We start from the raw sequence: 15101 nt of genomic DNA, 5'->3' as shown, positions 1-15101 counted from the left end.
AATAAGTATCAGCTGTGGAACCCCTTTCAAAAAGTGTGTGTGGATGTGTGTGTGTGTGTGTGTGTGTGTGTGTGTTAGTGTGTGGTGTGTGTTGTGTGTGTGTGATGTGTGTGTGTGTGTTTTGTGTTTTGTGTGCAAATGGTGTGTGTACATTGTTTAATGTGTGTGTGTGTGTGTACTCAGAAAAAAAGATCCGTACACAATAAATGCTATCACTGGGGTGGCTGTTGAACTCTTTGTGAGTGGAATGTTGAAGATTGATGAATTTTTTGCCAACAAAAGCTGTATCATATTTTTACCTCCTAAGAAACACGGATGAATATTAGTACAGGAATCTATAAATGTACACATTAGCATCAGAAGTATACATATTAGTACCTAACTGGTGCATATTACTACCTTGTAATAAGGTATACATACTTTGACGTACATTTATATCACAGTTATATCATACAATTTTTTTAAACAATTTCGTGTAGTTATTTTTAAACATTATAAAATCTTTGCAATGGTATCATATTGTACATTATTTTAATTTACCAGCTTCGAACTCCAGAAATGATCCGTTTCTCTAGTTATAAATGTGGTTTTAGTTAGCGCTCGGTGATGGCTGTTGCTTCGAATGCCAGAAATGATCCGTTTCTCTAGTTATAAATGTGGTTTTAGTTAGCGCTCGGTGATGGCTGTTGACTCTTTGTGAGTGGAATGTTGAAGATTGATGAATTTATTTGCCAACACCCCACTTTATAACCCACCCTCCCATTAGAGGCAAAATTCAGGGTGCATGATGAACTTTTCCCGTTCTCAGCTTTGCTTTGGAGGCAGTAACTGTGCAGTTTGTCTGTAGCGCTAAAGCAAAGGTGTCGATGTCTAAATATGTCCAACACAAACACATGCCACTTTCATGTGCATTACGCTTGAAACCACTACTCAAATACTGGAGCTTTGGAGGCGACGATGTCTAAATATGTCCAACACAAACACACGGCACTTTCAAACCACTACCAAAACACTTAAAAGCCCACTACTAGGCAAACACAAAAACTTCCCAGGATGAGTGTGTGAAGTCTTGCACAACAGCACCCTCTAGCCGCTAGAGATGTCACTCAGACAGCAGCACGAGCCTCTAGTATGAGAAGTTTGTGTCCCGTCTTGGGTTTCTCCTGACAGAGAGGTGGTGTAGCGGTCCAAGTATCCTGTGGAACCCCAGTAGCAAGTTTTGAGAAACTTCTTCACAGACGTGAGTTTTGTAGAAGAACTGTCTGTCCAGAGATGCCCATCTTTCCGGTGGACTGAGAATCTGGTGATTAACCTGAGGACTTCATGGGAAACTGAAGCTGCTTTCCAGTGGGTTCAGCGGCCCATGACGTCATTCATTAGCTGGTCTTAAATAGGGTTGAGTCTGTGGGTGTGGACACACGCTTGGCTCTCAGCGGCCCATGACGTCATTCATTAGCTGGTCTTAAGGAGGTCCTGCAGTCTGCTTCCCAATGATCTGGTTTCTCTGTAATCAAAAGTGTTTTCTTAAATGCTGAACCTTCACTGTTTAAAGAGCGGATAGTGATTCCACTGCTTACTGTATGTGCTAGTAATTGAAAACACATTTTACTGAAATGGCTATAAAAAAAAAAGAATTTATGTTCTGTGACAGGAAAATTAGGTCTATTTTTAGGACCAGTACTAGTTTTTATTTATTTATTTGTATTACAATATTTTTATTGCATAAAAACATTTAGATATTTTACTTTTATTAAAATCGCCTTTAAAGTTGTCCAAATTAAGTCCTTAGCAATGCATATTACTAATCAAAAATTAAGTTTGGATTTATTTACAGTAGGAAATTTACTAAATGTCTTCATGGAACATGATCTTTACTTAATATCCTAATGATTTTTGGCATAAAATAAAAATCAAAAAATGTAGACCCATACAGTATATTGTTTCCTATTGCTACAAATATACTTGTGCAATTTAACTTTCATATAGAATACTAAATTAAGCTTAATTTTGTTCATATGCAATATTTAATTTAATTTAATTTCAATTTTAATTAATTATAAAAATAAAATTGGTGTTACACTAAGTACTACAGTAATATATAATAAATAATTAGATTAAATAAAAATACAAAAATTATTTTCACATTACAGTTACAATAATTTGTAGATCAAATTGTCTTGAAAACTGTCAAAATAATAATTGTATTAAATTATGTTTATATTTTCTTTATGCAAAGTTTAATTTCTCATTTCTTTTATTTTTTATTTTTTAATCATCAAAATGTAATGTTACAAGAAATACTACAGCGATATATTAAGTAGGTAATTTAAGATTCAAATAATATAATTGTTCATTTCACAGTACAGTCATGAGAATTTGCTAATAAAACTGCCATAAAGTCACAGTACAAAAAATATTGATTATCCTAAAATAGGCATAATTTTTCTTTAAGAATTTTTTTTTTTTTGCTTATGGTGTGAAATATGATGCAGAAATGTTTATATTTATATTATATTTTGCAAATAGCAGATGCTTTTATTAAAAGAGAAGAAACAAAGCAATTTCTCAAAAAGCAGGGATATCCATAATACACAAAACCAGGTTCTTATATTCTTAGCAGGTTTCTTGAGATTCATCCTGTTGTCCATGTCTCACTTTTTCTCGTTTCTGTCATTTTCCCAGGCGTTACATCAGTTCTCATCTGGCTCTTGGTGGAGTGAAAAACGTGTCATTAAATTTAACCATCTCTAATGCTGGAGATGATGCCTACGACACCAACATCTACTTCAACTTCTCCAGAGAGGTTCACTACATCAACTTCTTACAAAGAGTAAGTCGCTTCTATATCATTTGCCATAAGTTTCTCTACACCAGACTTTTAGACTATTGACTTACAGGCTGCTGAAGTTTGCAGTTTATTCTGGTCATTTGCTTCAGACTAATTACTCCAATATAACTGGTAAACTTGCAAATCCAGCAACTAGTTCAGTGACTCCTGAGATGTTTTCATTGTAAAGACCAATTTGATAAAAACCTACTGAAAATTGCATAAAGTCAGCCAGTTACACTGAAGTTTTTGAACATTCTGGTTGTAATGTGCACCAGGCGGCCCATGGGTGTGCCATGAACAAAGTGCCAAATGGTGACAAATAGGTTCAATGATATGCACTGGAAAATGTGAGGAGTCTGAATCCTCCTTTCTAAGGGTATGTGGTCATCATATCCATGAATCAAAGGGACAGATTCGAGAAAAGCGTGTTGAATATAAAGAGATAGACATTCGGTCAGCAGAGGAAGTTGTGCAAACAGGAGGAAGTGCACAGTTTCTTGCAGCTGGTCAGTGTATCGTTATCTCGGGCTTCTCGAAAGTGTGACCTACAGCTCCCTCATGTTCTGTTTCCTCAGCTGAAAAGCATTCTGTAGTTATCAGCAGCATGAGCAAGAACATTTCCTCCTTTAGTTTGACGATTAATGGAGAGACTCTTTGAGATTGCTAAACAGACCACTTGAAATCAACTCGGCCTTCTCAAAAAGAAAACGAAGGAGTGGAATTGTACATTTTAATGAATGATCTTTCAATTTTAATGGATTGTACTATATGTGGGGAAGATGTGGCCTAATGGTTCGAGAGTTTGACTCCTAACCCTAAGGTTGTGGGTTTGAGTCTCGGGCCGGCAATGAGGTGCCCTTGAGCAAGGCACCGAACCCCCATAAATGGCTGCCCACTGCTCCGGGTGTGTGTTCACGGTGTGTGTGTGTTCACTGCTGTGTGTGTGCACTTTGGATGGGTTAAATGCAGAGCACGAATTCTGAGTATGGGTCACCATACTTGGCTGTATTTCACTTTCACTTTGTATGTATATTTGGTCAAGTGTTTCCTAACTGTGACTTTTTCTATATTTTTTTTTTAACATCGAGAAACACAGAAGATTCAAAAATGTGCTGTCAGTGACTGACAGAACTACTACTTCTTAAAAGGATATTTCACCTAAAATGAATTATTTACTTGCGCTCATGTTGTTCCAAACTAGTACAATGTTCTTTCTTTACAAAACATTTTTTTTAATTAAACATTTACCAAAAAATATGATTAAAAAAAAAATAAAAAATACTACCAAGTATTCAAAATCATTTACTTTTGGTCTGGCTTTAATTGTGTATTTGATATTTTGACCATCATTTGTTTTTGCATTCCAAAATCTTTCTGAAAGAATTCAGTTATCTTTAACGTAAACATAGTTTTTCCTGAGTATGTTTTTTTAAGTGCTCAGATTTCTCTCTATATATCCTTGTGTTTTGATACAGACGGAGCGCTTAACATTGTTTTACCGTCTTAAATTTCATTGGATAATTTCGGCAGCATTACCTCTTCTCTTCTGAAAGCAATTCCTCATTACGGATGAATAGGATGAATGCCGGAGTCCAGTACGAGAAGACACAGGGGCCACACTTTGTTTGCTGTTCTAGTACTATATACGCGCAGCAGGATGCCTCTAATTACCCAGCGCCGTGAGACGCGTCTATGTTGATGTGACCCATCTACAAGCGTCTCCCTCAGAGCGAGTGTGAACTCGTGCTCGCCTCTTGTTTTATAATAGCTCCTGTTGTCTCTGTGTTTGTCTTGCAACCCAAACCATCTGCAGCAGTGAATTGATTTCAGAAGCTCTATCCCACTGTTTAGCTGGCCCCGGGGCCCCTCTGGCAAAGAAACACACTCAGTGTAATTAGATAAACTGCGTTTTGTCCTTCTATTAAATTGCGGCAGGTGAAGAGAAGACCTTTAAATTGGTGAGCAAATGATTAGATTAACTTCAGGGTTACTGAAGCACTGAAAGAGAAGGCCGAGAGAGGGAAACAAGCTGGCTGGAGATGAAATATAAGAGTTTATTTTACAGTCGCACAGCCAATGCATACATCATTTGAGATTTGTTAATGTTTGAGTTTAATAACACACAGAGCAGAGAGTACTGACTTAATAAAAACACCTCTTTCCTTCCTGAACACCACAGAAAACACCAGTGACAAAACACTAGAAATGTGACATTTAATTCCCATTTCTTTAAAAGTTTGGAAGTGGTTCAACAATAGATTTAACGCTGAAAAGACTGTTGCATACGCTTGTGAAATGTTAATAGAAAATGTTGGCATTCAAAAGTTAGGGGTCAGTAATATATTCAGTTTCTACAAAATATGAAACAGCACATCTGTTTTCAACATTGATAATAATCAGAAATGTTTCTTGAGGCCTGCTCTCCTCCGTGGATGTTAATAGAAAATGTTGGCATTCAAAAGTAATGATGCTGAAAATTTTATATATATGTATAATTCACACAGAAAACACTTCCCTGCTGCCTGCTCTCCTCCGTGGGAGCACCATTTGTTTGGAAACGCTTTGCATTTGAGGAAATAGAGGACATTCTTGAACTCAAGTTGTCGTTGGGTTTTCCTGCTAGTGCTTTAGAGGACGTTGTGTCAGAGTGTTGCTTATTTAAGTCCATTTGATGAAGACAAAGGGTACGTCTCCTCACTGGGGCCAGACGGCGGAAAAAGTGCAGAGCAAGAGGGAGACGACTGTATAAATAATGTTACATATGGTACGTGAGGGATCTTACACCACTTTTGAGGGCCATAATATGTAAATAAAAATTACCAAATCTAAACCATTATGAAGCATTCCGAGTCTGATGTGAAAAATGCATCTGAACACACTTTGAAGTCTCTTCTGCTCACCAAGGCTGCATTTATTTGTTAATCAATACAGTAAAAACAGGAATATAGTGAAATATTTTTCAGATTTAAAATAACTGTTATCTTTTCAAATATATTTTAAATTAATTTACAGTATCTCTGTGAGTAAAGCTGAATTTTTAGCATCATTACTCTAGTCTTTAGTGTCACATGATCCTTAAGAAATCTTTTTAATATGCTGATTTGCTGCTCAAGAAACATTTATTATTATTATTGTCAAAGTTATTCTTAGTAGTAGTAGTAGTAGTAGTAATATTATTATGTATTTTTGTGGAAATCATTAAACATTTTTGGCAATTCTTTGATTAAATGAAAGTTTAGTTATTTAAAACATACATTTTTTTATAACATTATAAATATATTTAGGTAAAAGTTGGGTCAAAATATCTTTTGGTAAATATAAATCACTTTTGGTCAATTTAATGCACCCTTGCTGAATTAAAAAAAAAAAGAAAAAAAAGGCCACATTTGACTGGTAGTGTACATCTAATTATATCAGATATGTTTGAATATCTGTGCCTAATACCATGTTTTGAGGAATAAGCTGAACTACAGCCAGAAAGTGTAAAAATGCATGATCCGGTGCGGATATGGACCGCAGACCGCAAATTGTCGACCACAGAGCGCTCTTGAACTCAGAAGTGATTCATGAGCCACATTTATTCCGCAGTGCCGCCAGTCGAGGTGCCCTGCTGTACGTTAGCAATACCCAAATCTGGGGAAACCAGGGTGTTCGCATAAACGCTCCAAACGAGTGCAGAACGTGAGGCCAAAGCCTCAAACTCTTCCCCAGAGAGCCACCAAGTGCATGAAAAATGAGCTTTGCAAACAGTCCCAGGCTTTCCTGCACCCCCTCAGCTGCTTTGACTATTTATTGATGTATGTACTCCGGCAGCACTTCTTGTTATTGCTGCAACGTTGCTAAGAATAGCTTCAATATAAACTCAAGAATGGGAACACGTGCAGGACCTCACGTGGAACTGGAGATCCCAGAGTTAAGCGCTCATCCTCTGCATTGTTCCAGCAGCGTGAGGCCGTCTGGTTTATCGGTGATAGATTCCTGAAGGCTCTCTGCTCTGTAAAAGGACAACTTGGTGAACTCTCGCTCAAAGAATGCTCACTCCTCACGGGGTCGAATCTCAACTGTTTACCAAAACCAGCTGGTGCTGTTCTGCTGTGTTTAGAGAACGCTTTCAACTCTCACTGGCGATTGTCCCTGTTACTGTTCTCCTAGTGCACAATGCATGGGAGAATACAGTTATTTATGTGTTAGTCAAGTCGCATTTATTTATAAAGCACTTCATGCTACACGGTTTGTTTCAAAGCAGCCTCTCATTAATAAACATGAAAAGAGCAGTGTTTATCTTGCAAAATGTATCACGTGTGAAACAAATTATATTCCAGCTATAAAGCAGCTCTACAAAAGAAAATAGTGTCATTGTTCTGCACAATTTAGTTCAGTGTTGTTTCAATTCAGTCCAATAAAAGTGTTGATGTTACAAAGTTCATCAGTTATTAAAAGTTCGATTCACCTGTCAAGCAGCTCTGTAGAATATAAGTGTCATTTTTCAGCTCAGTTTGGTTTGATATTGATTCAGTTCAGTTGAATAAATGTTGTGAACTTCATCAGTTATAAAACAAATTAAATTTGTATTCAACCTAATTGAGAATCATTGTTGATACCGTCCAGTTAAATAACTATATTGTAAAGTTCATCAATTACTGTATGAAACTAGTTCAATTCAGCTATAAAGCAGCTCTACAGAAGACAATAGCATCATTATTCAGTTTAATTCAGATTCAGTGTGGATTCAGTTCAATTCAAAAACAGTGTGAATGTTGCAAAGTTAATCAATTATGAACCAAATATAGTTTCAGCTATAAAACAGCATTACAGAAGCTCAATTCAGTTCAAGTTTTGTTCTCATCCGATAGGGTCAGTGCCGTCAGATCAAGAATATTATTGAATATTGTTTTTTAACCCCATTTTAAACTCCAAAAGTTAATGCATATTTACTTTTCCCCAGTGTGTTTATTATTTTTGATATCTTAAATTAACCATGCATATGTTATACTTCAACTCTTTTACGTAAAGCCTTGTGCACACTACCCATCCATAGCATGTGCTTCCACAGCGCTCTGCTAGTGTGCACGCTTGCAGTTCCAATTGATTGCAGATGCTGCAACAAATTTCAAACTTGTTTAAAATCTAGCCGAACAGTCAACAGGTGTGTGAAACAGCAAGAGAAAAAGCTAAACATAAAAATAAAAACGGGATTCGTTTCACTCCAACTGAGCTCTAAATTGGAGATCTAAACATAATTGTAATGCATATTGAATCCAGCTTGCAAGAGTTTATTTCAGTAAACAGTAAACCATTTGCGTGCTTTCTTGTATGTTTGCATGGCAGTCAGTGATTTCTTGGGTTTCTTGTTAATGTTTTTAAGGTTTTCTTTTTTATATTGTTTTAAGCATAGCTTGAGGAAAGCTCTGTGGTTGGAGACTTTCTGCTGGGATCTCAACAAATTAGTACAGCTTTTGAAGGTTTCAGCTGGTTATTCTCTCTGTCATTTGGTGTTTTCTCTGTCTGTTTTGGGCTCCAGGAAGAGAAGGGCATTTCCTGTATGCTGGTAGAGCTGGACTTCCTCAAGTGTAGCGTTGGATTTCCTTTCATGAGAGCGCAAACCAAGGTAGTATGTCAGTTTAATGGCATAATGATTTACTTGGTGATCTACCTTGTATTTTTAACCATTTTTCTTTCTTCAGTACCATCTATCGGTGCTTTTCGACACGAGTCGTCTGTCTGGTGAAAATGAGACGCTGCTATTTTTAGTTCATGCTAGAAGGTGAGCTCTCAATTTAATGAACTTTCCCCTCTTTAAAAATACATGATTTATTTCTATGATTTAAATACACATGGTTCACATCATCAGTCCACATTAGTGAATGTCATTGTTTATATATATAAAGCAACTAGATAGATTAGACCTTTGGACTTTTCCCTATTTGGCTATTTTGAGAGAAATGAGGTGGTTTGCCTTGATATTGAAGTCATGATGATATTAATCTAATGTTGGCCAGATGTGTTTTCTTCGCTCAGAGATCTCTTAGCTCTCTGTGAGGCAAATGCAGCTCTCATAATTCACATCTTACAGTATAAACTTAATCAATTACACTGTACGAACAACCATGCTAAAGACACATGACATGCCAGTACCTATACTCCTGTTTAAAAGTGTGGGGTCAGTAAGATTATTAAATGCTTTTGAAAGAAGTCTCTTCTGAGGCTGCATTTATTTGATCAAAAAATACCGAAAAAATACTAATATTGTGAAATATTTGTACAAATTCAAAAAACCGTTTTCTATTTTAATATATTGTAAAATGTAATTTATTCCAGTGATGCAAAGCTGAATTTACAGCATCATTACTAAAGTTTTCAATGTCACATGATCCTTCAGAAATCATTTTAACATGCTGATTTGCTGCTCAAGAAACACTTCTAATTATTTTGAAAACAGTTGCGCTGCTTATTATTTTTATGGAAACCATGACATGTTTTTTAGCATTCTCTGATCAATAGAAAGTTCAAAAGAACAGCATTTATTTGAAATTGAAATCTTTATAAAATGTCTAAACTGTCACTTTTGATCAATTTAATGCAACCGTGCTCAGTGATATATATGATTTCTATATGTTATTTGAAAACCTTCTTTTTTTAAATAAATGAATGACTAATGACTTAATACATTCAAAATAAATTGATTTTGTTTATATATTTATTCATATTTTCATTTTTTTTTTTCATAGTGCCAATCCAGAACATGATAGCACACTTCATGATAACACATTGGAGTTGTCCATACCGCTGGTACATGAGGTGGACACAACAATCACAGGGTAAGATTTACAGTTTATAAGACGTCTAAAAGAAAACGTTCAACCCAAAATTTCAATTCTCTCTCTATATATTCACTTTCATGTTCAAAGCTACAAAAAAAGACCTTAAAAGTAGTCTTTATGACTTGTGCGCTATATTCCAAGCCTTCTGAAAGCCTGATTATCAAAAATAAACACTTTCATTGAATGCATAAGATCAGAGTGAACTTCGTTCACAACATCTTTGGTGCTTCATAGGAAAGTCAGTTCCTACAGGTTTTTAACATGAGGGTAAGTACATAATAAAAGTTTTCTTTTCATTTTGTTGGTGGACTATTCCTGTAACAGCTTTGCAGCCCATTACACTTCCAGACGTCTGATAACACCAGAAACATTTGCGGTCTGCTTACGTGCACATTTCTTTTTTGGCAGCAGTTTCTTTGTGGCGCTGGAGAATTTCAACTTGTTGCTCAGATGAATGAGGCTTAAATACACAACATGTTCTACAGCAAGATGTACAGGCTGATAATGAGAACGTCCTCCCTCTAATGTTTTACATGAGCGCGCAAGAGGCTACACTTTAATATATAAACATGAACTCCAGGGGTTGGACGTAAAATCAGATCAAAGTCTGTTTTATGTCATTTAACAAGTTAACTTCATACGTATTAGATGGCTTCTGTAATCAGTATATGAATATGAAGAATATATTTAGTACATATAGACAAACCTATGCAACACTTTACAGACACATGGACTAGTTTCCAAGAGTTTGAGCTATAAAGCTGCAATTGTTTGCTAAAATAAAGTAATTCTGACAGCAGCACATGTATTCTATATTATACATCAAATGAATCACGTTAAGCTAGAGATAGAACAATATAGCACAATGAAGGATTGCCATAGTAACTGTAAGTCCTTTTCTACAGTGTGGTCACACCTACATCTTTTGTGTATGGAAACTCAGTGGACCGATCACGCTTCCTTCAGCTGGACGACATGGAGTGCAGCTTTCAGCCGCTCAACTTCACCTTTCAGGTATCCCACACTGCAATATGTTCATATGCACTTCAGATGTGATGTTTTTCAGTACATTTTATTGCAGAATCTGTAAATTAGTAGAGTTAGCTTGTTATTAAACCCCTGACAGGGTATCTTATTTATTTATTCATGAGCACCAGCAATATCAGGGGATCAATTACTTGGTTAAAAAAAGTCATATACAGTTTATATAGTTTAATATAATTGTTTACATGATGGGCCCTTTTTACAGGCTGTGATGACTTGTTTCCAAAGTGTTTAATATTTTAATTGATTAGTGGCATTGATACACTACTATAGTTTTATTAATATTTTGAATTATATATATATATATATATATATATATATATATATATATATATATATATACTATATATATATATATATATATATATAGTTTTAATTTTGTTGTGTTTTTTGACATTTTTCTTAGTTTTCCTATATAGGTTTTACTCATTTTTATTTCAGTTTTAGTTATTTTAGCACATTAAGATAAAGTAAATGAAAATGAGGACTGTTGCTTTGGCTGCTAGTTGGAATAAAATAAGTTTTAGTTTTTTATATATTACTTTATTTCAGTTAAAGCTTATTTTTATTTCGAGTAGAGAACGTTTTTATACCAAAATAAACCTGCTTTAAATTACAGAAAACTATAGGATTGTTAAAGGCTTACTTGGAGGCATAAGTGAAGACTTTTAGGAATTGTTTTAGGGACAAAAAACTTGGGAAATGTCTTGATGTAAACAAGTAGTAATCATGGTATAAGCTAAATAAATGATGCTGGATTGTAGTATTATTTAACATTTTTCATTATTGCATTATTGAAAGGCTTCACATTATGCCTGTAATTAAATTTCAAGTCACCTTTAATCATATAGCACTTTATAAAATACAAATAGTTTCAAAGCAGCTTTACAGTGATAAATAAGAAAAAAATGAATCAGTGATGCAAACAGAGATCAGTTCTGATTTAAAACAGCTCTAAAATGACAACAGTTTTTATTCAGTTCGTTGTTGATTCAGTTTGATTAAATAACTGTGTAAAGTTGATCAATTATAGAATGAGTTCAATTAATGTATAAAGCAGGATGCCATCATCCAGCTCAGTTCTTGGACTTCTCATCCAATAGTGTCAATGCATTTAAGTCAATACAATTTCCAAATATTCATTGCAGCTAAAGAAGCCAAAAGGACCAATATCTGACTTCAAAAGCTCACATTTGACAAAGTGTACTGTTTGCTCTGTTAGCTGTTAGTGGTTGTGTTGAGCATAAATCCCAGCGTTGATCTGTTTCCTGTGTGTTGTTTGTGTAGGTGATAAACAATGGGCCCAGCAGACTTCCAGGCTCCACGGTGGACATCAGGATACCCAACCGCCTGACTAGTAATGGAGCAGATATGTTCCATATCATTGACACACAAGTGAGTTCCTGCCACTCATGCGCTTGTTTATTCAGCTAAACTTCATTCTCATCGTTTTCCCTCACATCAGTTACACAGCTGTCCATCCTCATCACACTTGTTTGTGCTGTAAGTGGTTTCTCTGACCTGTTCATGCAAGGTATTATTGTGTGTTCTTTCGAGTTACACCACAGCATTGTTGTTTTTTGATTGGTTGACAGTCTTAGAGAGCTTGAATAATTTCCATATCAATTCACCATGTTCTTTCTAAGCTAGTAAAACCCTATTTTAAGCAAAATACTCACTGTACTTTTAGAGCTGCATGATTTGGGGGGAAAATGTAATTGCGAAATCTAATTTCTCTGATAAAAATTGTTATTGCAATATAAAATATTATTTTTTCCTTTGTTTTTTTATTTATAGAAATGTTGTTATTATATATCAATATGACAATGAATATTATTATTGTTATTATAAATAAAAAAAATAAGAAATATTAATAATAATATGTCAGTTTAAAAAATAGTATGTAAGAAATATAATAATAATAATAATAATAATAATTATTATTATTATTATTATTATTATTATTATTAATGCAACTATAAAATTACAATATAATATATAAAATCACAATACAATAATATTTGTGGCTGTCTTAATTTCTTCATTTTCAAACATTAAAACATCAAGATTTTATTTTGGCAGAAAACTGCAGCTTCTGTTTTGTTGACAACCGATTTATTATCGCATCTCATTAGACTGTTGGTGCATGTTGTGTTGCCAAATGCATGTTATAAACTTAAACATTTTCAACCCAAACTCACAGTGTGTGCAGAGATCAGTTAATGTAGCGTTCACTGTGAATTAATGAAAAATACCGCAAATTGCTTCATTGCAACCTAAGGGTGCATTGGTTTGCAACAATTTCATGGCCCTGTCTTCAATTATTCCTTATGATTTTGCAATGTAATTTCCAAACTAACACATCTGAAATGGTGCCACAGGCTTGTTGGGGGTTAATACTTTATTTATTTATAAAGCACTTTCAACACCACAAGTGGAACCAAAGTGCTGTACAGAAAGTATAAAAGAGAAACATAAAACAAACCAGACATATAACATACACACTTACAAAGCATTGTCAAATGCTAAAGAAAACAAATAAGTTCTCTGAAAAACACCCCATGAAGGACAAGTTTTTACAGACAGAGGAAGGTCATTCCAAAGCCTAGGAGCTGCAACAGAAAACCGCACGATCACCTTTACATTTTAAACACGTTCGTGGAACCACAAGAAGCAACTGATCATTCGAGCGCAGAGATCTGCTGGATTGACAGCGGCTGATTAAATCAGTGACATACTCAGGGGCTAGACCATGCAGAGACTTAAAAACGTACAACAGCGCTTTGTATTGAATTCTGTATCGTATGGGTAACCAATGTAGTTTAATTAAAACCGGAGTAATGTGTTCACTCTTCTTAGTACCCGTTAAAAGTCGGGCAGCTGAGTTCTGAACGAGCTGCAAACGGGAGAGAGAAGCCTGACTCACACCCAGATACAATACATTACAATAATTCAAACGTGAAGACACAAAGGCGTGAACAACCTTCTCCATATCATTAAAAGTAAGAATAGAATAGATTTCATTTTCCAGATAAAATGATCTCAGTCTTATCCTCATTTAATTGGAGAAAGTTATTTTCCCCAGGCAGTCATCATCCACACACCCCTTATTTCCAGATAAAATGATCTCAGTCTTATCCTCATTTAATTGGAGAAAGTTATTTGCAAGCCAGCACTTAACTTCTGCCAAACATGCATGAAGAGACTGAATGGCACTTTTATGCCCATGTTTCAGTGGTACATAAATTTGAGAATCATCTGCATAAAGATGATGCTGAATCCCAAATTTCTCAAAAATAGAACCTAGAGGGAGCATATAAAGGGAAAATAAAATTGGTCCCAGTATTGAGCCCTGTGGAACCACACACACAAGGGGGGCAATGGAAGAAAAATAATCCCCTAAGCTGACTGAAAAAGTCCTATCCTTCAAATAGGAAGAGAACCATTTCAGGGCTAAGCCCTGAATACCAACCTGATCCCTAAGGCGATCAATGAGAATGTTATGATCAACTGTATCAAATGCCCCTGTAAGATCTAACAACAGCAAGACAACACGGTTTCCAGAATCAACACCTCGTAGGATATCATTAGACACCCTCAACAGAACGATTCTGTACTATGACCAACTCTAAAACCTGACTGGAATCTATCGCAGATGTTATTCCTAATTAAAAAGTCATTAAGCTGTGCATGCACAATTTTTTCTAGTATCTTCGAAATAAAAGGCAATTTTGAAATTGGACGAAAACTACTCATGTAAAATGGGTCTAAACTGTTTTTTTTTTTTAAAGGGGGCTGAATAACCGCATGCTTAAAACTAACCGGAACAACACCAGATGACAAACTAATATTTATAATAGACAGAATACTTGGGCCAATTGAATCAAGTACCTGCTTAAACAGAGAAGAAGGAAGCATATCACCAGGAGACCTGGTGGACTTCATATTAGCAGTTATATCCTTAAAGACAAACTTTGTCTTCATAATCATGGCATATAAGTGGAGTAATTGAAGCTAGATTGGTGTATTATTAAAAATGTAAGGCTTCACATTACGCCTGTATTACATGCATTAAGTTTTCAATAATGCTGTGGTCCAGTGTCAATTATGTCTTACTTATATTACCTTTAAAACATTGTTTTTACTTAAGGTTAAGTATAAGATTACATTATTTAAAGTACTTTATAAATGCCACAATTGTTGCATGTTTTGAAGCTAAATATACAGAGCTAGGCTTTATCTATATTATATCAATAGAAGCGAAAGCAGCGTATTGATTGTTTTTTTCTCATACAGTGAGAGTTCAGTGAGGTCAACATCCTCAGGCTTAAAGTGAAGTCAGAGGCAAGAGATGGGTTTAGGTAGTTAAACCACAATAAGCTAATACAGAGGGTAGAAATTCAAGA

The 15101-nt window shown here is 35.2% G+C and overlaps 1 protein-coding gene across 1 annotated transcript in view; it reads left to right on the top strand.

Moving 5' to 3' along the window:
• Nucleotides 1-15101, top strand: part of LOC109087208 (integrin alpha-9-like) — a 90700-nt gene that overhangs the window by 62109 nt on the left and 13490 nt on the right. The window contains exons 17-23 of the mRNA XM_042736134.1: nt 1171-1240; nt 2631-2830; nt 8352-8438; nt 8515-8594; nt 9559-9648; nt 10557-10665; nt 11983-12090. Of these exons, the coding sequence (XP_042592068.1) occupies nt 1171-1240; nt 2631-2830; nt 8352-8438; nt 8515-8594; nt 9559-9648; nt 10557-10665; nt 11983-12090 (744 nt within the window). The remainder of the gene's footprint in view (nt 1-1170; nt 1241-2630; nt 2831-8351; nt 8439-8514; nt 8595-9558; nt 9649-10556; nt 10666-11982; nt 12091-15101) is intronic.

Source organism: Cyprinus carpio, chromosome B13 (assembly GCF_018340385.1).
Source record: "Cyprinus carpio isolate SPL01 chromosome B13, ASM1834038v1, whole genome shotgun sequence".
Taxonomy (NCBI): domain Eukaryota; kingdom Metazoa; phylum Chordata; class Actinopteri; order Cypriniformes; family Cyprinidae; genus Cyprinus; species Cyprinus carpio.
Note: the sequence above shows the minus strand (reverse complement) of the source record. Positions and strands in the feature narration are given on the sequence as shown.